Here is a 14523-nt window from a genome sequence, read left to right as displayed (position 1 = left end):
TAGCTTACACTGGTGGTAAGTGACTGAAGGATAGTCTAGGCCTTTTCTACAAACTATAATAATATAATTTTCAGTAATTATGTCACATGCCCACTTTGTTAATGTTTCCCTATGAAATGATCACTGATTAATAGTATTGTTGTTGAATCGTTCCAGTATCATATAACCTATTTGCTGGATGCAGCAGAGAACAATTTTTCTTCTGTGCCTTCCTGCTTCTCTTCCAGTGCGAAGACGGGCGGAAGGGTATGACATCATAACTAGGCGCCTCTAGGCTGACGAGAATGATTTGCCCCTTCTTTAGGTCATCCAACGTCCCTGAACTAACTCGTGGTAGAGGGTTTACAATGACATAGGTTGGTCCAGCACCCTGGGTTTAACAATATATGTAGTTTGGAAGTCTGGCCCTTTTTGCAGAAGTGGTGCAATATTAGTCAGCCTGGCTAAGCATGCTCAGCTAGCCAATAGTGGTCAAGTATTGTGTGGGGTAAGAAAGTTCTCCACATGCCTAAAATGTGCTGGCTTTTTTTTTTCCTTTTTATTTGTCTCCTTTTTTTCTTCTTTTAGTTTTTCTCAGTTCCAAATCAGGAGGCTTCCGCTTCTTGCTTCCTCCACTTAACCAAGTGTATTTTATTACAACCTTTATCATACATTGAAAAGATCACCGTACTGGCATTGCATACCAACATTTAATAATGTACAAGTAGCCTCTTTTAGTTAAATATTCTATTCCCGTAAGAAGCTAGTTCACGGCCACCAAAACGCTGCTAAATATTTTCCATTGATTTTCAATACTTATGCAATGAAATGCTGGAAAGCTCTTCTGAGACACAGTGGATCATAGGATGGCTTCAGGTTGCAGCGTAATCTTTGACTGACACCAGTCTTTCAGGAGACGTTCAGTTGTGTTGGTTCTCCATAATTTCCTCAATCCACAACTTGTACTCTCCGTGTCAATGGTGAATATTGTCAGTTTTAATGTTGTTGTCCATTTGCCTCCTTCCTTGTAATATTGCTACGGAATCTGCTGGTAAAATAAATGAAGTTGAATAATATTACGTGACAGATGTTCTTTAGTAGTGCTGAATGATTCAATTGGAAATTTAGCTACGTAGAGATAAGCTTTACCTATACTTAGCAGGTAGTGATTTCACAAAACATTATACTCAAGTGTTACCGAATACTAAAGTATCGATGGATAACAATCAGTTTTAATCTGAGTTCTGAAGGTTGTATTTAGAGCGAAAGTGGCTATTAATACTATCTGGCTATTTAGTTTTTTTGACTAACATTAATTCTGACATCTAGATTATACATACATTTAAGCATGATCTGTTTATCCCATGTCTGTTAAAGCAACATGCAAGATAATGCCCTTCCATATGTCTGCTGACATACGTTTTATTTGTTCCATTCGGTACGTTTAGTTTGATAGAGGAGGAGGAGGGCGTTTTTTTTTTTATTTATTTATAAGAAAAAGAAGGTTCTCTACAGAAGTCAATCTTCCCCCTCCCAAACACTCCCACCCCTCTTCCCTCTTTGGTATGAATCTGCTGTATCTCATTCCAAACACTAATTCCAGTTTAATTGCCACTGGCCCTGAAGCCTCTTCAATAGGAGCTAACAAATGGTTTGCAGCCCGCACAGCTCCGTCAGGCTGCATTTTAAACGAGGCTCCGTCCGTCCGGCTCGCATGCCAATGAGCTAGCAGAGGAACGCTATGTTTACTAATTACCTGTTCTGACTTCACACCACAGACTTCTCGCCGGCTAGCACATCCCAACTACATCTCACTGGAGCGGCTAGGAAAATAAGAGTCGCACATAAGCTTCATTTCCTCATACCCTTTGGAGATACCTTAAAGACTTCTGTGTAACGTGCGTTATTATTGTTGTTTTGGGATACATTGACATACTTATCAATAAATCATCTGCAGGCCCATTCTGTCATCTTATAAGATGTGAGCGAAAAGATTGTTGAATGTAACATTATTTCTATAAAGGGTAGTGTTTTAACAAATCTAGACTGTCCTGTTTATTTCTTTTTTTTATATTTACATTTGCTCTATTATCCTTTTCTTCTGTCCTTCAGCCTTGTCCTTTCATCTGGTACAGTTTCTATTCATTACTTGCCCCTTTCCCAGATTCTTACTCGCCATTGGAGCTTGGTGTAAATGATAGCTAACGCCAATCCTTGTGGAAGCCATACCTTTCAATGTAGACACTTATTTACAAAAAAGTACAGATCTGAATCATCTCATGAAAGGAGACTCCAGTTTAGCTTTCTTAGGACCTACTGGCACTGAGAGTTATGGGCTACTTAACTAGGGCATAAACACAATAAAAGTCAACAATTTACTGAAACAGTTACACTAATGAGAACCATGACTTGTCCTAATTCTTTTTTTGACTAGTTGTGCCAGTTTGGTAGGGAGGATTAAAAATGGGCACCTTAAAGTGTTGGGTGTAAGTAAGAGCTGGGTGAAAATGAGAAGTTTCACATGGTTTACAGAACTGCAGCCTCTTCCACAATGGCATCTCTCAGAATGAATTGAGTTCTAAAGGACCCCCCAGTGGTGTATTTGTTTAGGTTGCTCCCTATCTTGAGAAGATACTTGCTGAGGAGCAGGACATGGCATTGTGTCCCAGAACCCCACCTCAGAAGGGCAACAGAGGCTGTCCTGCCTAAGCACATATCTCCATATGCAGTTAGGCCAGTTACCCTTCAGCCCGAATGCTGGACTGTCTGCATTGTTAATGTGCTAAGGAGCCTGTTGGGGTACCCGGAACGCCATTGGGCCCAGCCACAACAACTCCAGCCTGCACATTTCTTACAATTGCTAGCCAAAACCACACAACAGCAGCCAATGACTTACCCTGTTAGTAAGACGCTATGATATGCGTACCACACGTTGTGTAGCGGGCCACTTTTTTTTACCATAAGTGTATATAATTTCTAGAGTTCTCCCTATTCTCATTGTTCGCAGGTCCTTTGATATTCTAATTAAGGTTTTGCTGTCCTTTCGTGTGGCCGTGCGGCCTATTGTTCGGCGTACAGTACAGCCCTCGCGCACACGCACTATTTTGGTTACCGTGGAAATGAATAGCAGTCAGTAACTCCGAGTCGTTCCTTTTTGCAACCTCCGTAAAATGTCCTTTAATGCTTCTTAATTTGTAATCTTCTTCTGAAAGAGAGAAAAAGCCATTAAAATGTCAGTTCCATGAATAAGCCCTGTGTGTGTGTGTGTTTATTTTTATTTATTGAATCCTAATTTTTAAGGATTTTTTTTGTCTATCTAAAAAGCAGCAAAAAAAAAAACAACACACCAGCTGAATAGCCAATTCTAAAAAGAGGCAATTCTGGATAATTTCTCCGTGAATAGTTCAAGACGAACATTAATTGTCAACATGAACCCCCCTCTGATAATGTAATTTTTATCTTGTAAATCGTTTTGAGAGCAGCAATTAATTGCATCAGAAAATAGTATATTTAGCATACAACTAGCGCAATTATGTTTCCTTCACAATGTGGAATAAAGTAACTGTTGGAAGGAAAATAAATGTTTTGTTTTTCATTTTAAATTTTGAATTGGCCTCCCACATTAATCTTATTGTGTTGTTTTTGAAGGTCTCCTTGAGGAAAGTTAAATGAATGTGTGTGTTTTATGGCCACTGTCTTTTTTTTATTTTTTTTTTACACTGTTTTTTATTAAATATTTAATTTGAGGTCCCCTAAGCCTCTCTGTGCTTTGCAGAGTGTTTCTATGTGAAAAATCGTTGTTCTTTCTCTGTAGGTTATTATACTTTCAGCATCAGGTTTATTTGCCAGTGGCACATACAGGTCTTTACTGGACCCAATCCTAAATGCAGCCGCTAGTCAAACGTGTTTAACAACATATATTTTTTTGGCTTTTGTTATCTCAGAATATGTGAATTATGTTACAGCGCCTGCATGTTTGAGAAATGAGATGTAAATATTTGGCACGGAAGGTCTCAGTCGGCGCAGATGCCATAGGCCTTTAGAAATATATAATACAGAAATAGAGATTTTTGATGTCTCAGAAATTGCCATATTTTTATTACTGGCCAATATCCTTATCGGCCAAAACACCAGCATGTAAGAGTTAAGCATATACTGTATGTCTCGTTTATGTCTTGACACCTCAAGTTTATTTTTTTTTTCCTTTGGCTTGATTCTCGACTTTTTCTCGTGCATATTTTATAATGCAAACTCTCCTTAAATTTTGGATGTTTATGTAGGGCTTTAAATATGGCCTACCCACTCGAATTTTCATGATCTTACCCACTCATACTAAGGGATGTAGTAATGTTCATCTGAAACAAATCCTATTCTCATCGTTCTTACTTGTTACCACCGTTGCTATGTATTGGTTTGTCACACACATTTACCATGAATGCCACGTTCTCGCCCAAGTATCCATTCTACAATAACTTCTAACACAAGCGCTCGCCACCTTTTCAAACAAAAGCTCCATGATTCCTTTCATATTTTCCACGTTTCTTGTTCCTTCTTTCCCTGATCTTTGCTTTGTACACTATAGAGCTCGAGACATTGAACCTTCATAGTGATTATGTATAGGCCTGGGCCTGAGTATTTATTTCTTCCTATCTGAAACACAACACTTCAGCTTTAGCCATTTCTCTGAAAATGTGTTTGGTTTAATAGTTGCTTTATTTTCCCTGGGATCATCATGAGAATTCAAAATGCTATTTATGTAGTGTTAATACCTTGACTGCCTTGGCTATTTAACAGATTTTAATGACATGTATTGTGTTTTTCCATAATAAATTCTTTTATGCTTAGGTACATACTGAATTTCATGCTTTATTCTCCTTTCATCTACTTTAATGAAGGCATATTCTTTATTCGGATTTAAAATGCTTCAAGCCAAAAAAATCAATTTTTTTGTAATGTGTTTTGGAGTAAATAGGGGTAAGTCAGAAAAAAAGAAACGACGAGAAATGGTAGATAAATACTACTAATTTATATTAGCTGCACAAAAGTTATAAATGTAACTACGTTTAGCACCTTTAGAATACTTGCTCTGAATCATTGAATTGTGTTCATTTTTTTAAAGGATTTATGGTGTGGTTGGTATGGCAAATGTGTCATCACCAGCACTTGGACTTCTTAACAGTATTCCAAGGTTGTACAAAGTTTCTCAGAATAAATAAAATATTTGTTTTCAGACAAGATTTCCGCTTCGCAGTGGAATTACTTATGTTTCGTATTTTTTTTTTACAGGCTCTGATATGGCTGTGTTCTGCCTTCTGTGTGGGAAGCGCTTCCAGACGCAGACCGCTCTCCAACAACACATGGAGGTCCATGCAGGTGTGAGGAGCTACATCTGCAGCGAGTGCAACAGGACCTTTCCCAGCCACACAGCGCTCAAACGCCACCTTCGCTCACATACAGGTAAACCCCAAGCTATTTCAGTACCACGGACAGGGGTTATAACGTTCTAAGCTAATTCTAGAATGTGCCTCAAAATCAACGCAAGCTTACCCTAAGTTTATAACCTTGTTCTTATGATTATTGTCATTTCTTTGCTTTAAAATATTTGATCTATATTATATTTTGCATATTGTGGTATATTATGTTTAACTAAAATATGCAGTACATGTAATCATACTGTGACAGTTTGCTTTCTTTACTTAGAACATTTGTAGATAATGTTACAATGTCACATGTTCTCTTTGGAAGCTTGTATCGAAAGGGGGCGACAGAGATCATCAATGCAGGCAGAGTTGTATTTAATGTTGGGCAAAAAGGTAGCAGCTGCCCAAGACTCAACCGTTTTGGAGGTCCACCCAAATTGACTTTGGATTTGTCGAAGCAGTTAGTAGGGGAAGCAAAGGTTGAGATGGAGATGAGAAAAGGAAGGTATGATAGGAAAAGTACGGGAAAACCAAGGCTTGCTGTTAACTGTGGGGACACAAGCAGATAGTCCTGTCAAGGGTCCCATCAACTTTAAAGATGGCTGTAAATTCCTATAGCCCAATGGGAAAAGGAAACCCCCTGTAACTCGGAGGAGCTTCACATCCGTTGGACAGAATTACGTCTGTTTTGGGGCCATCTGTCTGAGCTAGCAGATTTACAAAAGTAGATGAGGTGATCTATGTGTAGAGGAAGGGACTCTGGACTCCCCAACTTTTCTTTGTCTACACCTCTCATCATGATCAAGCGTTCTCTTAATAGATTAGAATACTAGGAGATTTAGCTCGAGCACAGAGTGTAGACTGCCGAAGGCAGGTGGGGATTTTAAAGAGACAATTCAAATGTGGGAAGGAGTGTACATACTTAAGATGGGTTGTCTAATTTGAAAAGTCACTGAGCCTAAAAGTTCCTACTATAGTTAAATCCCCATGACCCAGAGACCATCCTATCTTAACTGACGAGAGGCATATGTTTTCATTTTAGAACTTCTGTAAGTCATTTTCCCTTCTTTCTGTTAAATCACACACAGTAGTTCCTACTGTAGATAAAACGTATTGGAAAGTCTTATCCACCGGGGCTTTTTTTTTTTTGTTTTTAATTTTTTTTTAAGAAAAGCCCTGTGCTGTAATACTATTATTTTTGTTTTAATAAAAAATACATACATAAAACGGAGACCTAACAGAGCTAGAAGTTATCCACAGACAGTAGTGCTTACTATCTCACTGACCAGTACCTGACACATTGTGTGATGATCCTAAGAAGGTGTAATAGATAGACAATTGATGGCACCGCTGTCCCCTCCTTGTCTTGTGCTGCAGAACGGCGCGTGCTTGCATTAATAATGCAGGAGGTGTCTTCAGCATGCGTGCCCAGTCTGTGTGCTTAACATCGGCAGCTGTGTTTGATAGCAAAGCCACAGTCGGCCTCCTGGCATTGATTTAGAAGGACTCTTCACGTACCACTCGCTCAGCAGTGCAGCCGAGACCAGACAGGGAGGCAGATTGATACAGGACTCGGATTCCACTATGGGGTCGCGTTCGGTTTGCGCTTGTATCCTAAAAAACGCCAGATAACTTTGGTAACCGTGAGCTGAAACTTTGCATCTGTAGGCTGCATCGGCACCGGCTTCATTACAGATCATGATTAATAAAACCCACTGGTAAAAAGGCTGCTATCCCCTAGAAAATCTTTAGTACATTTCACCAAAAAAATGGCAGGTAGAATCACTTTCTACTTCTTAATTTATTACCTTTTTGTATTAGATGGATACTTAGTGTGAATAACCTCTTCTTTCGATTTATTATTTCGTGTGTCATTTTACCCTTTAGTGTACCAAAGAAAATTTGATTGGCATTCTGAATATCATTCTCCCCACAGCAGCTCATCAGTCCACATTTGGGATCGTGTGTGTGTGTGTGTGTGTTTATGTATATGTTGTGGACTTTGTGAATGAGCTTGTAAGTGTGATTGCTCTTATCGTCTCCTACCATTCTGTACAATAATTCTTTACGTGTATTAAGCAAATAATTATCAAAGCTAATCTTTTATATAAATCTTGGTGATAAAAATTAAAGGTTTGACTGGTTTAGTCGGATGTACCCTGGCAGGAATTCCCAGATGGCACTTTTTATACTGGACCACAACAATTTTATTCCAAGCTAGATTTTTCATATATGTTCCGTTTAGGGGGGGGTAACCAAATTGCTCCCCTTAGAGTCTGTGAACAAAACCTTGCCATGTAGGAGTGAATTAAATATATTCTTATACTTTGATCACCGCCATAACTTTGCTTCAGTTTTATTTAAAGTATAGTAGAAAAGAGTTAATGGCGCAGCTCGTGAGGCACACATTTGTGGATAAATCTGTCATTAACCGCTTCCTTTAAGGGGCAGAGGATAAATTTGCTACATTTGTTAACCTTAACTTATTAACCTTGCGTGTTTTTTAAAAAGTTGGGTAGATAATTTCAGCCTTCCCCGGCCTATCTTTGGTGTCTCCAGGATGGAAGGTACCTAAGATTTTTTTTTATTTTTAAATAAAATGTTTATAGTTAGAAGCTGGAAATAAAGAGCGTAATAAAAGAATACAAGCAGGCCGTGCACACATGCAACCAGAAGGACAATTTATGCAGAGGCACAGTCGCGGCCTGACATCAGGATAATGAAAAAACGTAGGTCATTGCGGATGACTTAAAGTCTCCGGGAGTCGGGGAAAATGTATGAAGCGGAGAGAACATTACACGCTTGGCAGGCCGGCCGAGGAAAAAATACAGGCGGCCCCGTTCCCCGGCCGTAAACGTAAGAGCCTCCGATCTGCAGCCGGCAGAAAATTGCAATTACAGTGACAAGTGGAATCAGTAATATTTTAAATATTCATGAGCTAGGGCTGCGGTGATCAATCTGGTTTTATTGTCCTTGCACTGCCTTCTGACATAAATAAGGAGCCACGGGCCCGTCACTCTCTTTATTATATTTTCTGTCTTCAGACTTGGCTGACTGCTGAAAGGGATCTATGCCATTTAAATTGGGTGTGTAAGATATATCATACGTGTGCGTATGCATATATATTTACCTAAATGCAGGTTAGACATGTTTGTATACGAATGTATTTGTTCCTGTGCCAGGTGTTTTTTTTGGGGGGGGGTTGGTTTTTTGGGGTGTTTTTTTTTGCTCTTTAGAAAAGGGAAAATATACAAATTATCCCACGATTGATTTTAGCTGATGTAGCTGTACATTTTTATGTAAAGTAATACATGGTTTTCCGTGGCTGCAAATGAACAGATGACATGTTTATATTTTGTGTGACAGTAAAAACTTTTGTGTATAAAAAAAAAAAATCTTTTTCTCACGCTATTTTTTTCTCACTGGTGTACAGCTATTCTACAGATGCTTTAAATCGCACATAATGGATGTTTATTTTCTCTTCTTAAATTACCGGCCACGGAACTTTGTGTGCTCTCCTTAACTTGTGTTGATGATAATTTAGCAGTTAAACCATCTAATGTCGTTTACTTTGCCATGGATAATTGGACATTGTGCTGTTGCTTGTAGGTGGATCTAATTGCCGACTGGCACATATTTAAGAAAAGTTTTCAATCAAAGTTAAATAAATGCATCACTGCGTAATACACTGTGAATTGTTATAAACATCAAAATGGTTTAGACTGACATTTAGTGCACGTTGGCTTCCTTGGAAGTTGATACCTCTAAATTATCATTGCCAACATAGGTAACAATGTAACATTACCTAAGTTTTTAAGACCGCAGAGGCCTGTCCTATTCAGATGGAAAACAGAGGGACATCTGAGCCCCCCAAAGTATATGTGTGTATATACACCCCCCCAAAACCCTTGTCAATAATTTTACATCTTTTTCCATGTTGGCACAGTAAAAGGTATCGAGTTCCACTGAAATTGTCTCTTGGACTACTATGGCTGTACTTTACTTATGTCTATCTGGATACGCTTCTTACAGGTGACCACCCGTACGAGTGTGAGTTCTGTGGCAGCTGTTTCCGGGACGAGAGTACATTGAAGGGCCATAAGCGCATCCATACAGGAGAGAAGCCCTATGAGTGTAACGGCTGTGGGAAAAAATTCAGTCTCAAACACCAGCTGGAAACACATTATAGAGTTCACACAGGTAATTATAATAAAGTCTTCCAAGAACCTTTGTTTAAGAAAAAATTAGCACATAATCATGATGGATGACGCCGGTCATCTGCTTGTAACCAGATTTTCTATGGAAAGCTTCTGTGCCTCCTTGCAAATTAAAGTTATTTGCCTTTGCCAACATAATTTAGATTAGAATCACTACTTTTATTTATATTGTTTCACTATTGTTTTTTACTGTTTATTCTACTGGCTATTAGAGTATGTGAGCTGAATTTGCATAGACATATAAATGTAATATGTAAAAAGGCAAATCAAGATAAAATCATAGGATTTAGCATCATCAAATAACTATAACACCCATCCAACCTACCTATTATTCCTAATGTTGTGCAACTTCAGACTTTAACTGGTCCTTGGAATTGTCTTATGTTAGGCATACTATTTTACCTATTCCTTCTGTATTAATCTTAACCAGTATATCGAAGGTTACTTCACGTATCCAGCAGACTGTCAGTGAAGTGATACTTTCTTACATTAAATCTATTTCAATAACTTCTAGTTCAGGGGTGATTGTCCCAATTTTCAGAGGACAGTTCCAAAGGTGAGAATTTTATGTCCAGCTACTATTTGTCTCTCCAAGTTTCCACTAATGTCGGCATAGAAATTCCAACTAGACTATTTTTTCTTTGAATATCGCTCAAACGTACATATGTAATAAGTTAAGTAACGTATTCAGTGCTTACAAACGATTCTGCCTCACCAATGTATCCATTCAGCTTAGACTAGCAAAGGTTGGCAGCCAAATCTAGGTTCATTGTGTTCTTACATTAAAAATGTCTATGGATTTTACATAAACCTGGTCATCCAAAACTTTCTAGAGCCAGATGTTAAGTATCAACATAATTAACATTGACCCAGCATTATTAAACTTGGTTACATACATTTCTCATCTCATATGACTGGACATCCATGACCACTAAATGATATAATGTATGTATGTATTACACTAATATTGTGACACAATGGTTATAAAAACTTGGTGACTTCCAAGAACAGCCCCGTTTTCCTCAGTGGCCTTTTACATTTTGATACTTGTGTTTTTCAGGTGAAAAGCCTTTTGAGTGCAAGCTTTGCCATCAGCGCTCCCGAGATTATTCTGCCATGATTAAGCATCTCCGGACCCACAATGGGGCCTCCCCGTATCAATGTACCATCTGTCTGGAGTACTGCCCCAGCCTATCTGCCATGCAGAAGCACATGAAAAGTCACAAGCCAGAAGACATCCCTGCTGATTGGAGAATTGAGAAGACCTACCTATACTTGTGTTATGTGTAATGGTTTCTCTTTGGATAAACCAAAATAGCGGATGGGGTTAAGTCAAAGGTTATGTTTTGCAAGGGCAAGCAATACAGAGAGTCTAAAGACCCACTGACAAGCAAAAAATCAAACACATCCACTGTGTTCAGTCAATAGTATGGAAATATCCGACATAAAGGTGGACAGTGGAGCATGGGTTTTGAAGAGTTTCTAGCCTTTTTTGTTGGTCTTCAAATGAGACCTCAAGACAGGCTATAGGACCACTTGCTTCTTAAACATGTCATTTTATCACTAAAATCACTGTCAGGAAAATAATAGCTACATCTTTTGCCAAATTCATTTATTTACATCCTACGATGTTAATGGTTGTCCAGATTGTTAGACGCTAGGGACCATTCTGATGTCCATTTATTACAAAGAGGGAAAAAAAGTGATGTGGCAAGACTTATCTTTCCAAAAGGGTTTGTAAATAACAGTTATGAAATTGGATGGGGGGGGAAATACATTAGGAGTGTATCCATTAAAGGATTAATGTTGGCCCTGATGCATATTAATAATATCCTTGAATTTCTCAAATTTGTTACAATGTCTCAAGGAAAAATTGAGAGGTGTAGTGAAATTTACACGTTTCGAGTTCAGACGCCGTTCATTTCAGCAGATGACCAGTGAACTTGATTGTTAACAACAATACTGGCAATAAGTTGGATCTTGTAGCACTGAATATGGTTGAAGCCTCATGATTGCAATTTTAGGTTTTTCGATTTCCTCAAAATTCAAGGTGAACATTTGAGTTACATAGATAACGCTTGTTGATTCTGCAGCCCAACGCATGATGGAAAGCCAGTCGCTCCTGCCGATGTGACGACGAAGAATTTGACTCTGAGCACTTTGCAAAAGTATTTTTGAAAAAATGCATCCACTTCCAATTGTAAAGCCGAAATGCACCAGTTAAGGGGGCCCTCGGTTTGGCAAACTTAGGGCTGATGACAGTTTTGCTTTGTAAGGCTATGGCAGCACTGATACATGGTATGTGACCATATCTCGGTCTTTACATTTTGCCAAACTTAATGCACAGATCACACTGGCGAACTTCAGTCTGTCTTGTGCACGGATGTGTTTGGTTAGTTTGCTTACATCTCTATGATAATAATAAGTAATCCCAGCATTCTCATATGGTGAAAGTACATTTTCCCAAAGTCCAAGAACACAGTAGGGGGGCTGCTTCTTTGTATACATTTTTCATTATTTCTGTTGACGTTGTGTTTAGCAAATCTGTACTTGAATTTTTTTTTCTTGTTTTTTTTTTTTTTGAGCAACCTCATTAGCATGTATGCCGCTGCCTAATAAGATGCCCAATTTTTTTTTTCTTCATTTGAGACACATTGTTGGAGAAAGAATGTGCCAAATAGAGAATGGGCTTGGTTAGACATTATGTGTCTATATATTATATTTTGTATGTATATATATTTTTTTTTTTGTACCAAACATGGTATTCAGTTTTGAGTTGACATGGCCTTTTGCGTTATGCATGGGCTGTTTTTGTTCATGAAAGCTACCTCTTAATCTATTTGCTGCCATAGGGACCGACGATATTTTGCAGGGCCTTTTGGATGCAAATGGTTGATTTTTTTTTATTTTTTTTTTAAGTTCGGTTTAATTTTTTTGAAAAAACACGGTTATGTGTTAATTTTGTGTTACGCTTAATGATATTTTCATCTCATATTTTACTTGCTACATTGTTTCTTTTCTGTAACTAAGCTGCGTTTATATTGAAATATAAGAGGCTTAGGAGATAAGTATTCGTAGGTAGTCTTGATCGGGATGACAAAACATTTTAACCTTAACTATAATATGACTAAGGGTCATAGAATGTTGGAAAGAAAGGGTTAAGATGCTGTTTGTGTAGTTGCCAACTTTATCCCCAGAAACAAGATACTGAGAAATATATGTGGATAAAATTGGTTCCCAAAATTAGTGGGTTTTTTCCTATTTTTGTTTTTTAGTTTTTTGTTGCTCTGACGGGATACGGAGGACAAGTGAAGGATATTTGGTTTAAACTTGAAACTCTGAATATATATGTTTTGGTTGTTTTTTTGTTTTGTTTTTTTCCCCTTGATTTTTGTTTTGATTCATAATGTGAAAGCGATGAAGTATTAATTCTCTTTGCCCATTCAGACTTGTGCATTAAGCCCATCTTAACAAAAAAGAAAAATGTGTGATGAATGAGAACACATGAAATGAAAGATTTTTTTCTTTAAAACAGTCCACCCCTCTCCTTAAGGGGTCATCTCTGAATTTTCTCTTCTCTCTCAAGTTTAATAAGACATCATCAACTATTGGAGGGTATGGGGCGGGGGATATTCACAAAGTTGTGATATTTTTGTAATATTTGTTAGTCTTTTTGTCAGTTTGGCCTATATATATATTTTTTTTGTAATGTGAACAGGACTCTGTGTGTGTGTGTATATACACGAAAGGTAATCTCGTAACCTGCGTGTGAATTTGTAACAAAAATCATACAGTATTGTGCTTAATCGGAGACTGCTTATGGCTGGCATAAGGGTAAGGACATTGAATATGGCTTGGTGTAGCCCTGAAAAATCTAAGCAATTGTTTAATTTTTTTTTTTTATCCATAGAAATTTTGATATTTTCTTTTTATTCGGGTTTTCATTGTATTCTACAATGGCCTTTGATTATGTGAGCAAATTGTAAAAAGTACGGATAGCTCTAAATACTTTTTAAGGTGTAAGTAAGAATAAAAGCTCATGTTATTTTTCTATGCTAAAACCTATAGCACTCTAACACAAACCCCTCTTAGCCACCAACCTAATTTAAACCGTCATACCCCTGTGCCATGCCTATTCCACATCGTTGGGTAAAAAGGCTTCTTGATTCTCTGTGCCTGACTTTTTATTAAAAAAAAAATAATAATGTAAAAACCATTAAAAAATAAATAAATACAGGAAAACTGTCCGGCTACAAAAGTATGTATAAAATACAGCTGCAGTTTCTCACACTTGTTCAGATTGTAATAGAGCAGCATGCTTTGGATATAGGATCAGGGATGGCTATGCCAGCTGGAGTTACCAAAATCGCGTTTGATGAGGGACTTGGATCCTACAATATTCCATCATCTGGCCACACCATATGGCAGGAAAGTTAACAGTATGCCCGGGACATGTATACATTAACATACTCATAATAGGTAGCATATAGGAGGTCTGGAACATGAAGAAACAATATATTTATTTTCAATCCGAGCTCGAAATTTTGCTCTTTAACCTTTTATTTGTTACACCTTTTAACAATGTAGCTTTCTAAAAAGCTGTGTAGCTATACAAAATATTTTTAGCGCTTACCCTACTTGATTTCATGCTACAATAAAACCCAGATGTTCCAGACGCATTTAAAAAGAACACTTCCAAGTTGCTCTTCTCTGGGCATTGAATAAATGTGTAGTAAGTACATGAAAAAATTAGCACTCACCCAGAAAAGTATTGAATAATCTGTGTGTCCGTCCCTTTCAATATATTCAGGGCACACTGAAGCTAGACGATAGTTTGACTATATTAAATCATCAAGTTAAAGGTGTCAATCACACCTGGGAAATATTGCGTTGCAACTTTATTGAAA

General features: G+C 37.8%; 1 protein-coding gene across 2 annotated transcripts in view; it reads left to right on the top strand.

The window, feature by feature from the left end:
• Positions 1–10906, top strand: part of LOC149297974 (zinc finger and BTB domain-containing protein 16-like) — a 61271-nt gene extending 50365 nt beyond the window's left edge. For both annotated transcript variants that reach the window (XM_089487948.1, XM_089487947.1), the window contains 3 exons: positions 5266–5436; positions 9432–9599; positions 10677–10906. In XM_089487948.1, coding sequence (XP_089344074.1) covers positions 5266–5436; positions 9432–9599; positions 10677–10906 — 569 coding nt within the window. The remainder of the gene's footprint in view (positions 1–5265; positions 5437–9431; positions 9600–10676) is intronic.
• The last annotated feature ends 3617 nt before the right edge of the window (positions 10907–14523 follow it).

Source organism: Sceloporus occidentalis, unplaced genomic scaffold (genome assembly GCF_023333645.1).
Source record: "Sceloporus occidentalis isolate IW3139 unplaced genomic scaffold, rSceOcc1.0.p SCAF_35, whole genome shotgun sequence".
NCBI classification, from domain to species: Eukaryota; Metazoa; Chordata; class Lepidosauria; order Squamata; family Phrynosomatidae; genus Sceloporus; species Sceloporus occidentalis.
Note: the sequence above shows the minus strand (reverse complement) of the source record. Positions and strands in the feature narration are given on the sequence as shown.